The sequence below is a fragment of the Rhinoderma darwinii genome, chromosome 3, assembly GCF_050947455.1.
Source record: "Rhinoderma darwinii isolate aRhiDar2 chromosome 3, aRhiDar2.hap1, whole genome shotgun sequence".
Classification (NCBI taxonomy): Eukaryota; Metazoa; Chordata; class Amphibia; order Anura; family Rhinodermatidae; genus Rhinoderma; species Rhinoderma darwinii.
The window spans coordinates 402265399-402277898 of record NC_134689.1 but is presented as its reverse complement, the minus strand read 5'-3'; the positions used below and the strand labels follow the sequence as shown (position 1 = coordinate 402277898).

The window sequence follows — 12500 nt, the reverse complement described above, 5'->3', positions numbered from 1 at the left end:
TAGATAGATAGATAGATAGATGATCGATAGATAGATAGATAGATCGATAGATAGATAGATAGATAGATAGATAGATAGATAGATAGATAGATAGATAGATAGATAGATAGATAGATAGATAGATAGATAGATAGTGTAAAGGATCTGCCAGGCACAGCTCTTGTGTCAACGCCCATAGTTAAATAGTCTGCACCTGCTTCTATGTCTGTGAGACTGACTCCATCTTCCACCACTCAGGATGGCAGGCTTAGGAGTGGGAGAGCCTATCACAGCCTGGCCAGACGGAGCTAGCTCCCGCCCTCTGTCTATTTATACCTGCCTTTCCTGTTCCTCCTTGCTTGTGATTCTTCTCGTTTGGTTTCCTGGCCCTGCTGCAGCTTCCTGAACTACTGACCCTGCTTCATATTGACCCCGGCTTACTGACTACTCTTCTGCTCTGCGTTTGGTACCTCGTACACTCCTGGTTTGACTCGGCTTGTTCACTACTCTCCTGCTCTGCGTTTGGTACCTCGTACACTCCTGGTTTGACTCGGCTCGTTCACCACTCTTGTTGCTCACGGTGTTGCCGTGGGCAACTGCCCCATTTCACTTTGCTCCTGTGTCCCTTGTCTGTTTGTCTGTCGTGCACTTATTGAGCGTAGGGACCGTCGACCAGTTGTACCCCGTCGCCTAGGGCGGGTCGTTGCAAGTAGGCAGGGACAGTAAGCCCAGCGTAATGTAGGCGCAGCCGTAATGAAGGAAGCGCATGACTAGGTGTTTGGGAGTTCTAGGCTATTATGTTCTAGGTATTATGTTTTAGGCTATATTTATAGGGATTGGAGGGTTATGTGAAAGGGGCATGGGGCAAAATGTATCTATATGTGGTGGGTGGAGAATAAAGTATATAAGTCCATGCGGGGAAGAGGCAGCCCTCTTTCCCGCTGGACAACAGGAGAAAGTTTTGTCCTGTTATTATATTCAAAAGGAAAACATACATATTAATATTTTCTACTTACCTGATGGAAGCGGCGATGGAGACAACGATGGCCAGGATCCGGGATGCAGCGATGCAGCACGGCGTGGGATGGCTGGATGCGCTGATTGCCGGGGCTCTTCCTCCGGTTCCAGCGGCTGGAAAGGAGAGTGAGGGACGCAGCAGCGGGCGTTCCAGGCCTCAGGAGAGGCCTTCTTCTGCAGGTGCACCTCGGTCTGGTCGGCGCCGAGGGAGCCCCTCCAGGGACCCTCCTCCTCCTGCTGGTCCGGAGCTGCACCCTGGCGACGGCCCGCGGAGGTCTGGGAGGAATCCCATTAGGCGGGCTAGACCGGAGGTGACAGGAGGGGGGGGGGCCGCGGCGGCCATCTTCCTCCCTCCTGTCTCAAACAACGACGCCGGAAGTGGAGGCGGGACCGGATGCGCGCGCAAGACCGGATGCGCGCACAAGACCGGATGTGCGCGCGGGACCGGATGCGCGCGCATCACCGGAAGTGACGGCTTTCTCCGGCGCCGATGCTCCTGGTGCCGGAGGAGCTCTGCATACCGACGTCCGGACTGCAAGACCGACACAGAGGAAGAGGCGAGCGGCTTCTGGATGGGGAGCGAGATCGCCTCCTGCAGGAGCAGGGAGGCGTGTGACAGCGACAGCGACCGGAAGGACCCGGGCAGCTTCGGTGAGTGACGCCGGGCCCCATCCGGACGAGGGGGGGCAGCGGTCTGCAAGACAAGCGGCGACAAGGAGATTTGTGTTTGACAGCCCTGCAGAAGGACTGGATCGGCAGGGCTGTCAGGCTGATGTCGCGCCACCAGCGGGTGGCAGGATCGTGGCTGGATATGTCGCGCCACCAGCGGGTGGCAGGACCGTGGACGGGCCGCGTTCCGCTGGGCCTGGAGCTTCATCAACAAGAAGTGTGCGGAGCTACGGGGAGCGTGGGGTGCAGGAGCACCACTCCCCAGGATCGTCACGACCGACGCCAGGATTATCTGGAGTGATGGACGCGTCCGCTGGGAAGTCACCTCAGGGACGTACGGGTGAGTTTACCACGGATGTGGTGCCGGGGATGTGTGGGGGGGATGTGGGGGGGATGTTGTCAATGTCACAGATGCAATTGTTGTTTAGAGGGATGCAGGAGTATTTTATGAGAACTGTGCCAGGCGTAGAGCAGTCGCCAGCGAGGGTATGGGGCGCTGCTAGTGAGGCGTCTGCTAGTGCGGCAGGGAGTGCAGTTGCTAACGAGGCTATTTCTGGTGCGGCTGCGGCAGGGATTGCGGGTGTTAGTGACGTGGCGCCGGTTGTGGGTGCCGTAGTGGCGGTGGAAAAAGCGGTTGATGCGGCGGCTAGTACAGTTAAGAAAGTGGTGGAGGATGTGCGTTTGGCGGATGCGGCAAAAGGCGAGGTTTATGTGTGTTTTGAGGGCCCGCTGGGGGCGCATTTGAAGGTGGAAATTAGGGAAAAGATCTGGAAAGATGAATATGTTGAGATTTTTTCTTTGCTGCCTTTAGAAAAGTTTAATTTGGACCGGTGGAAACCGGATGAAAGTAAGAAGGAGGAGGAGGAGAGGCGGCGGTATCGCTTGATTCCTCGGACTTTTGCGAATTGGTTACAGGCCTTCGCTATCTTGGCTAGTGTGGTGGGTGAGAAGGCGCCGGAGAACTGTTCAGCGTTATTTTGTTATATGGATTCGGTAGGGGAGGCGTATCATGTATATGGCGGTAACGCTTGGTTGCGGTATGACGAACAGTTTCGTCAACGGAAGTCGGTGCGCCCGTCATTGCGATGGGACCACAAAGATATCAGTTTGTGGATGCGGCTGATGTCTGCGCCAAAACAGGGTCAGCAGCCCTTTCGGGATGCGGCCGGCGGTCAGGGGTCAGCAGCGGGTCGGTCAGGATCCTCAGGAAAGGGGTGTTGCTGGCAGTACAACGAGGGGCATTGCAAGTTTGGCCCAGACTGTAGGTACAAGCACGAGTGCTCCGGTTGCGGAGGCGCCCATGGTTTGTCCAGATGCTTCAAGAAGCATAAGGGCAGGCAGGGAGATGCTGAGCAGAAGAGGGGCGACGCCGGTGAGGGTGGAAAGGATGCTCCCGTTTTTAAGGGGGTATCCAAATAAGAAAGTGGCGGAGTTGTTGCGGTTAGGTTTTTCAGTAGGTTTTCGGATTCCTTGTACGTCGGTTGGACGTGATGGGGTAGTCCGTAATTTGTCGTCTGCTTTGGCGCGGCCTGATCTGGTTACGGATAAGCTGCTGAAGGAGGTGGCGTTGGGCCGCATGGCGGGTCCGTTTTCCTGCCCGCCTGTTCAGAATTTGCGGGTTTCCCCGTTAGGTTTGGTTCCAAAAAAGGAGGCGAATAAATTCCGCCTTATTCATCACTTGTCTTATCCGGAAGGCGAGTCGGTGAATGACGGCATTGATCCGGCATTGTGCGCGGTCAGTTATACTAACTTTGATGCGGCGGTTGTTTGGGTTCGGAAATACGGGAAGGGCTCTCTGTTAGCAAAAACTGACATTGAGGCCGCTTTTCGTTTTTTGCCGGTGCATCCGGATAGTTTTTGTTTGCTGGGATGTTATTGGCAGGAGGAATATTTTGTAGATTGTTGCCTCCTGATGGGCTGCTCCATTTCATGCGCTTATTTTGAGATGTTTAGCACGTTTTTGGAGTGGGTGGTCCGTCGGGAGGCGCAGGTGCAATCTGCGCTGCATTATCTGGACGATTTCCTGTTTATCGGGCCGCCGGGTACCTATGTGTGTGCAGGATTGCTACACACTATGGAGAGAGTGGCAAAGGATTTTGGGGTACCTCTGGCGCCTGACAAAACTGAGGGACCCACGACGGTCATTAAGTTTTTGGGAATCATGATTGATTCAGATAATATGGAGTGTCGCTTGCCTGATGATAAGTTGCTGGAGATGAGAGGGTTGGTGGCGAGTGCCCTGCGCAGGAAGAAGATCCAATTGCGGGACTTGCAATCCTTGTTGGGGCATTTGAATTTTGCTTGTAGGATTATGCCCATGGGGCGGGTGTTTTGCAGGCGATTGGCAAGTGCTACCGCAGGGGTGCATTCTCCCCATCATTTTATTAGGTTGTCGGCGGAGTTGAAAGCTGATTTGTTGGTGTGGGGGGAGTTTTTGCAGAGCTACAATGGGCGGTCGGTGCTCATGTATCAGCCGGTGTCTAGTGTGGACTTGGAGCTGTATACTGATGCATCAGGTGCATGTGGATTTGGGGCTTATTTCAAGGGGCAGTGGTGTGCAGGAGTTTGGCCAGATGCTTGGCATGATTGTGGTTTTGTCCGTAACTTGGCTCTGCTGGAATTGTTCCCGATTGTGGTGGCGGCGGAGTTGTGGGGGGATTGTCTGCGGGACCGGAGAGTGCGTTTCGTATGTGACAATCTGGGTGTGGTTCAGGCTGTTAATGCTCAGACAGCTAATTCTCCGCCAGTCGTGCGACTATTGCGACATTTAGTTTTGAGAGGTTTGATGTTGAATGCGCATTTTGTGGCAGTGCATATTCCTGGGGTGCTGAATTCTGTGGCTGATTCCCTTTCTCGTCAACAGTGGGACAGGTTTCGTCTGCTGGCGCCGGGGGCGGAGTCTCATGGCCTGACTTGTCCAGAGCATCTGTGGAAGGTGGTGTAGCAATGGCGATGTCGCTCGTGGAAAGGTCGGTTAGTGCGGTCACGTGGCAGAGGTACAGTGCGGTGTGGCAGGTATGGGAGGCGTTGTTGGATGATGCGCAGGCAGGTATTGCAGATCGGCAGGCGTGTTTGCTGTATTTTATAGGAAAGGCGTACAGTGAGGGGTCGTCTGCAGCAACGGTCGCTCGGAGTTTGTCGGCCTTGGCTTTTTGGTTTAAGAAGAAAGGTGAGGAGGACGTGACTAAGTCCTTTCTGGTCCGGCAGGCAATGAAGGGTTTCAGGAGGGGTTCCGCAGTTAGGGATCTCAGGAAGCCGGTGTCATTTGAGCTGTTGGTAGCGATTTGTGATTTGTTGAGGGAGGTTTGTGTTTCAGCATTTGAAGCGCGGCTATTTACACTGGCTTTTTCTTTGGCTTTCTTTGGGGCGTTCCGGATATCGGAGTTGGTGTCGGCCAGTAAGAGTATGGCAGGGGGCTTATTGTTCGCGGATGTGGATTTGGATGGTTCCTGCCTTTCTTGTTTGCTTCGTAGATCTAAGACAGATCAGGAAGGGAGAGGTTTTGTGGTGCGTTTGTATGAGTTACCAGGGTCGCGGGTGCGCCCGGTCCGCTGTTTTCGGGAGTTTGTTGCGGTGAGGCCTGAGGGGCCGGAGTCTTTGCTGGTTCATGCAGATGGGTTGTCTCTGTCAAAATTCCAGTTTTCACAGGTGTTCAAAAAATGCATCCTGTTGTCTGGCAGAGGTGGAGCAGGTTTTAGCTCTCATTCCTTTAGAATTGGCGCAGCTACGGAAGCAGCTCGGTGGGGTTTATCCCCGGCGATGGTTAAGAAGATCGGTAGGTGGGAGTCAGACCGATATAGGCTGTATGTGCGGCCTCACTTGCTTTGAGGTGGTGGTGATAAGATGTGCTGGAGGTGGATATGGAGTAGTTACATTGCTGTTTTGTGTTGTTTTAGGTGCAGGTCCCTGCTTGATTTGGATCATGGGGCACTCCTACGTGCACTGGGGAGGTGTGCGTGCTGATGTTCGTCCGGCCGGACGGCAGTTGGGCCTGGATCACGCAGAGGTGCAGGTCAGATGGTTGGGTCTGCGGGGCATGCTGTGGTGTAGGCTGTTACCGGAGGTACAATTTTATGCAGGTTTGGACAGGGCGCCGGATATTTTGGTGGTGTACCTTGGCGGCAATGATTTGGGCATTCGGTCGTCCAGGGATTTAGTGAGGGATGTGAAGATCGACCTTTTGCGGTTGTGGTCGGCTTTCCCAGGAGTGGTGATTGTATGGTCGGATATTGTGGCTCGCAAGGTGTGGCGGCAGGCACTTTCCGTACATAGCCTGAATAAAGCGCGGGCAAAGGTCAACAAGGTAGTTGGCAGGTTTGTGGCACACAATGGCGGTGTTGTGGTGCGGCATAAAGAGTTGGAGGGCAGAGAGGTCGGTTTCCTCAGGGCGGATGGTGTTCACTTAAACGAGGTGGGTCTTGATATGTGGACCCTGGACATCAAGGAGGGCATGGAAAAAGCCCTGCAGTTGTGGAGGGACAATCATGTGTAAGGGGTCACACATGATTGTCGTGGCGGTAGGAGGAGGGGTCTTTGGAGGCACGTAATGGTAAGAAGGAGAAGCAACAATGGAGATTGTTGGAAGAGAACTCGGGGCGTTTAACCCGGGATAGTATTGGAGGGGCTGGGGAGTGGTTACCCAGCTGATATTGCATATATTCCTGATGGGCAGGGTCCCCAGGAAGGGAGAGAGAGGTCTTGGACATGGTTGGTGCCCTCGGGTCAGGTGCAGAACGGCTGTAGGGTAAGAGGTCCAGACCTAATAAGGAAACGATGGAGTTTTGGTATTTAACGATTGAAGTGCCTTCAAGGATCCTTTATCTGGAGTTGGGAAATAGAGCAGGATGTTATCATGGAGTTATGATGTGTTTATGGTTATGCTCTTTTATCAGGAAAAAGGTGTGTTTAATAAATGGCTGCTGTGGCCTTTACACCAAAATTCATGTGTGGTCTCTTATTGGGGTTTGGGGGGTGTAAGGTCGTAGATAGCGGAAGCATCAAACATACCTTAAGTCATGAGTGGCGGGTAGATTAGGGCTCACTTGTCTGTTTCCCTATCCCCATCATTACATAATCACAAGCCTATATACCTAGTCTACCCTGGTCCCTCACACTACTATGGACCCCCTTGAGACCCTGGCTCAGCAAATGCAGGGTCTCTCCCTACAGGTCCAGGCCCTGGCTCAAAGGGTCAACCAGCCTGACGCTATCATGGTAGTGCCCCTCACCTCACCTCTTGAACCCCACCTCAAGTTGCCTGACCGGTTCTCAGGGGACCGGAAGACTTTTCTCTCCTTTCGGGAGAGTTGTAGGCTCTATTTTCGCTTAAAGCCCCACTCCTCAGGTTCTGAGAGCCAGCGGGTGGGTATAATTATGTCCCGGCTCCAGGAAGGGCCCCAAGAATAGGCCTTCTCCTTGGCTCCTGACGCCCCTGAACTTTGCTCCGTTGATCTTTTCTTTTCTGCTCTCGGACTCATTTATGACGAGACTGACAGGACTGCCTTTGCAGAGAGTCAGCTAGTGACCTTACGTCAGGGTAAGAGACCTGTTGAGGAGTATTGTTCTGACTTTAGGAAGTGGTGCGTAGCTTCTCGGTGGAATGACCACGCCTTAAGGTGCCAGTTTAGGTTGGGTCTGTCGAACGCCCTGAAAGACCTGCTAGTTAGCTATCCCTCTTCTGACTCCCTAGACCAGGTTATGGCTTTAGCGGTATGACTTGACCGACGTCTCAGGGAACGACAACTTGAAAGTTTTTGTGTTTTCCCCTCTGACTCCCCCATGATGACTCCCGAGGTTCCGTTGCTTCGCTCTTCCACGGAAGACTCGGAGGTACCTATGCAACTCGGGGCCTCCGTGTCCCCCCAACAACGTAGAGAGTTCCGCAGGAAGAATGGTCTCTGCTTCTATTGTGGGGATGACAAGCATCAAGTGAACACCTGTCCTAGGCGTAAGAATAAGCAGCCGGAAAACTTCCGCACCTAAGTGATCATCGGGGAGGTCACTTGGGCGCACAGGTATTTACCGTAAATATGAAACATAATAAAATCTTGCTTCCCTTTCAGGTCTCTTTTGGTGGTAGGTCTGCTACCGGCAGTGCCTTCGTGGATTCAGGGTCTTCTGCTAATATCATGTCTGTGGAATTTGCTATGTCTCTAGCTATGCCTTTGATTGATTTGCCTAAACCTGTCCCGGTAGTGGGTATCGACTCCACTCCACTTGCTAATGGTTATTTTACACAGCATACCCCTGTTTTTGAACTCCTTCTTGGCTCCATGCATTTGGAGCAGTGCTCTGTACTGGTGATGCAGGGATTATCGTCCGATTTGGTTTTAGGCCTTCCCTGGTTGCAGTTGCATAATCCCACGTTTGACTGGAATACTGGGGATCTTACCAAATGGGGTAATGAATGCATGACGTCATGTTTTTCTGTTAATTCTATTTCTCCCCCTGAGGAGGTGAACACGCTACCTGAGTTGTTCAGGACTTCGCTGATGTTTTCTCTAAGGAGGCCTCTGAAGTGTTACCTCCTCATAGAGAATACGATTGCGCTATCGATTTGGTACCAGGAGCTAAGCTCCCTAAGGGTAGGATATTTAATCTCTCTTGTCCCGAACGTGAAGCTATGAGGGAGTATATCCAGGAATGCCTGGCCAAGGGTTACATTCGCCCCTCTACTTCTCCGGTAGGTGCTGGCTTCTTCTTCGTAGGGAAGAAGGATGGTGGTCTTAGGCCATGCATTGACTACCGTAACTTGAATAAGGTCACTGTAAGAAACCAATATCCCCTTCCTTTGATTCCTGATCTCTTTAATCAGGTTCAGGGGGCCCAATGGTTCTCTATGTTTGATCTACGGGGGGCGTATAACCTTATCCGCATCAAAGAGGGGGATGAGTGGAAGACTGCGTTTAACACGCCCGAAGGTCATTTCGAATACCTCGTCATGCCCTTTGGGTTGTGTAATGCTCCCGCGGTCTTCCAGAATTTCATAAATGAGATTTTAAGAGACTACCTGGGGGTATTTCTTGTAGTGTACCTTGATGACATGCTTGTGTTTTCCAAGGACTGGTCCTCCCACATTGAGCATGTCAGGAAGGTGCTCCAGGTCCTTCGGGAAAACAAACAGTTTGCGAAGACCGAAAAATGTGTGTTTGGGGTGCAGGAGATACCATTTTTGGGTCAAATCTTCACTCCTTATGAATTCCGCATGGACCCCGCCAAGGTCAAGGCTGTGGCGGAATGGGTCCAACCTGCCTCCCTGAAGGCGTTACAGTGCTTCTTGGGGTTCGCTAAGTATTACAGGAGATTTATTGCTAACTTCTCGGTCATCGCTAAGCCTCTTACGGACCTCACTCGCAAAGGTGCTGATCTCCTCCACTGGCCTCCTGAGGCTGTCCAGGCTTTTGAGGTCCTTAAGAAGTGCTTTATCTCGGCCCCGGTGCTGGTTCAGCCCAACCAAATGGAGCCATTTATCGTGGAGGTTGACGCATCCGAGGTGCGAGTGGGGGCTGTCTTGTCCCAGGGTACCAGGTCCCTCACCCATCTCCGTCCCTGTGCCTACTTCTCCAGGAAGTTTTCGCCCACTGAGAGTAACTATGATATTGGCAACCGCGAACTCTTAGCCATTAAATGGGCATTTGAAGAGTGGCGCCACTTCCTGGAGGGGGCTAGGCACCAGGTAACGGTCCTTACCGACCACAAGAATCTGGTTTTCCTAGAATCTGCCCGGAGGCTAAACCCGAGACAAGCTCGATGGGCGTTATTTTTTACCAGATTCAACTTTTTGGTTACCTATAGGGCTGGGTCTAAAAATATTAAGGCTGATGCACTGTCGCGTAGCTTCATGGCCAGCCCTCCTTCGGAGGAAGATCCTGCTTGTATTTTGCCTCCAGGTATAATCATTTCCTCTATTGATTCTGATTTAGTCTCTGAAATTGCGGCTGATCAAGGTTCAGCTCCCGGGAACCTTCCTGAGAACAAGCTGTTTGTTCCCCTGCAATTCCGGCTAAGGGTACTTAGGGAAAATCATGACTCCGCACTATCTGGTCATCCAGGCATCCTGGGTACCAAGCACCTCATTGCCAGAAACTATTGGTGGCCTGGGTTGCCTAAAGAGGGTTAAGGCCTACGTCACCGCTTGTGAGGTTTGTGCTAGGTCCAAGACTCCCAGGTCCCGACCAGCGGGCTTACTACGTTCTTTGCCCATTCCCCAGAGACCTTGGACCCATATCTCCATGGATTTTATCACCGATTTGCCTCCATCTCAAGGCAAGTCAGTGGTGTGGGTTGTAGTAGACTGCTTCAGTAAGATGTGTCACTTTGTGCCCCTCAAGAAACTACCCAATGCTAAGACGTTAGCTACCTTGTTTGTCAAACACATCCTGCGTCTCCATGGGGTCCCTGTCAATATTGTTTCTGATAGAGGGGTACAATTTGTTTCATTGTTTTGGAGAGCCTTCTGTAAAAAGTTGGAGATTGATCTGTCCTTCTCCTCTGCCTTCCATCCTGAAACTAATGGCCAAACTGAGAGGACTAATCAGTCTCTAGAACAATATTTAAGGTGTTTTATCTCTGACTGTCAATATGATTGGGTCTCATTCATTCCCCTCGCCGAATTTTCCCTTAATAACCGGGTCAGTAACTCGTCAGGGGTCTCCCCCTTTTTCTGTAATTTTGGGTTTAATCCACGGTTCTCCTCCGTTTCACCTGGTAGTTCCAACAATCCCGAGGTAGAGGTCGTTCATCGGGAACTGTGCACAGTCTGGGCCCAGGTTCAGAAGAACCTAGAGGCGTCCCAGAGCATACAAAAAACTCAGGCAGATAGAAGACGTTCTGCTAACCCCTTGTTTATGGTCGGGGATCTGGTGTGGCTATCGTCAAAGAACTTGCGCCTTAAAGTCCCGTCCAAGAAGTTTGCTCCCCGGTTTATAGGGCCGTACAAGGTCATTGTAGTCCTCAATCCTGTCTCCTTCCGACTGGAGTTGCCCCCATCTTTTCGTATACACGACGTGTTCCATGCCTCCCTCCTTAAACGCTGCTCCCCGTCCATGGCTCCCTCGAGGAAACCTCCTGTCCCCGTTCTCACCCCTGAGGGGGTGGAATTGGAGGTGGCCAAAATTGTGGACAGCAAGAGGGTCCAAGGTTCCCTCCAGTACCTGGTCCATTGGAGAGGATACGGGCCTGAGGAGAGGACTTGGGTACCCGCCCGGGATGTTCACGCTGGGGTATTGGTCAGGAGGTTCCACCTTCGTTTCCCCAATAAACCCGGTCCATCTAGAAAGGGTCCGGTGGCCCCTCATAAAAGGGGGGGTACTGTAAAGGATCTGCCAGGCACAGCTCCTGTGTCAACGCCCATAGGTAATCAGTCTGCACCTGCTTCTATGTCTGTGAGACTGACTCCATCTTCCACCACTCAGGATGGCAGGCTTAGGAGTGGGAGAGCCTATCACAGCCTGGCCAGACGGAGCTAGCTCCCGCCCTCTGTCTATTTATACCTGCCTTTCCTGTTCCTCCTTGCTTGTGATTCTTCTCGTTTGGTTTCCTGGCCCTGCTGCAGCTTCTGAACTATTTGACCCTGCTTCATATTGACCCTGGCTTACTGACTACTCTCCGGCTCTGTGTTTGGTACCTCGTACACTCCTGGTTTGACTCGGCTTGTTCACTACTCTCCTGCTCTGCATTTGGTACCTCGTACACTCCTGGTTTGACTCGGCTCGTTCACCACTCTTGTTGCTCACGGTGTTGCCGTGGGCAACTGCCCCATTTCCCTTTGCTTCTGTGTCCCTTGTCTGTTTGTCTGTCGTGCACTTATTGAGCATAGGGACCGTCGCTCAGTTGTACCCCGTCGCCTAGGGCGGGTCGTTGCAAGTAGGCAGGGACTGAGTGGCGGGTAGATTAGGGCTCACTTGTCTGTTTCCCTACCCCCATCATTACAGATAGATAGATAGATAGATAGATAGATAGATAGATAGATAAATAGATAGATAGATAGATAGATAGATAGATAGATAGATAGATAGATAGATAGATAGATAGATAGATAGATAGATAGATAGATAGATAGATAGATAGATAGATAGATAGATAGATAGAGTCAGATATCCGGTGTCTTCTAGTTCTTGTGATACAGTCTCCGAATACATTTGTCTATCTATCCACAGTTTTCATATTTTGTTGTTCCGGATCCTACAAAACTTCCGTCAATACCAGAAAACGTGAGTTACTTTTCGGTTGTATTGTCCTGCAAATTCCCAGCTTCTCCCTACTTGTCCTCCAGATTTAGCCGTTATACACACGACCGTAGATTTAGTCCGTAATTACGGACCCATTCATTTCTATGGCCGACAGACACCTTCCCGTATATTTACATGAGGTTGTCCATGCCGTAGAAACCTTCCGTAAAAAATAGGACATGTCCTATTTTTTTATTTTACGGACTGTGCTCCCATACTTTATTTTTACGGACCGTGATTACGGGCACGTTCGTGTGCTTGGGGTCTGGTCTACTGACCCCGGTTGGGGCAATTCTTCATGAACAAATGCCTGCCATGATATACAAAAACATTCTGTTAAAGTGATATATGAAGAGCAAGAAGAACTGACTATCCAAGTTATAGCCTGATTCCATAGGTAGTTGGTGCGCGGGTACCATATTGGAGGGTACTATGCATGGCTGGCATGGCGTCTCTTGAGCTTACTGCTTTTTACCTCGACCTACTTTGTTATCTTTAATAACTTGTCTTCCATTTCCCTAGAGAAATCTTACAGAGTTCCTCGTCGCTGTACAGGTGGACACGATGCTGCAGTTGTACGCCGGCTTGTTGTGTGAGAGACGGATC

The 12500-nt window shown here is 51.5% G+C and overlaps 1 protein-coding gene across 1 annotated transcript in view; it reads left to right on the top strand.

The window, feature by feature from the left end:
• DENND1C (DENN domain containing 1C) overlaps positions 1–12500 on the top strand; it is a 48035-nt gene that overhangs the window by 21253 nt on the left and 14282 nt on the right. Inside the window, exons 8-9 of the mRNA XM_075859554.1 lie at positions 11823–11876; positions 12417–12500. The exon at positions 12417–12500 is cut by the window's right edge and continues 27 nt beyond it. Coding sequence (XP_075715669.1) covers positions 11823–11876; positions 12417–12500 — 138 coding nt within the window. The remainder of the gene's footprint in view (positions 1–11822; positions 11877–12416) is intronic.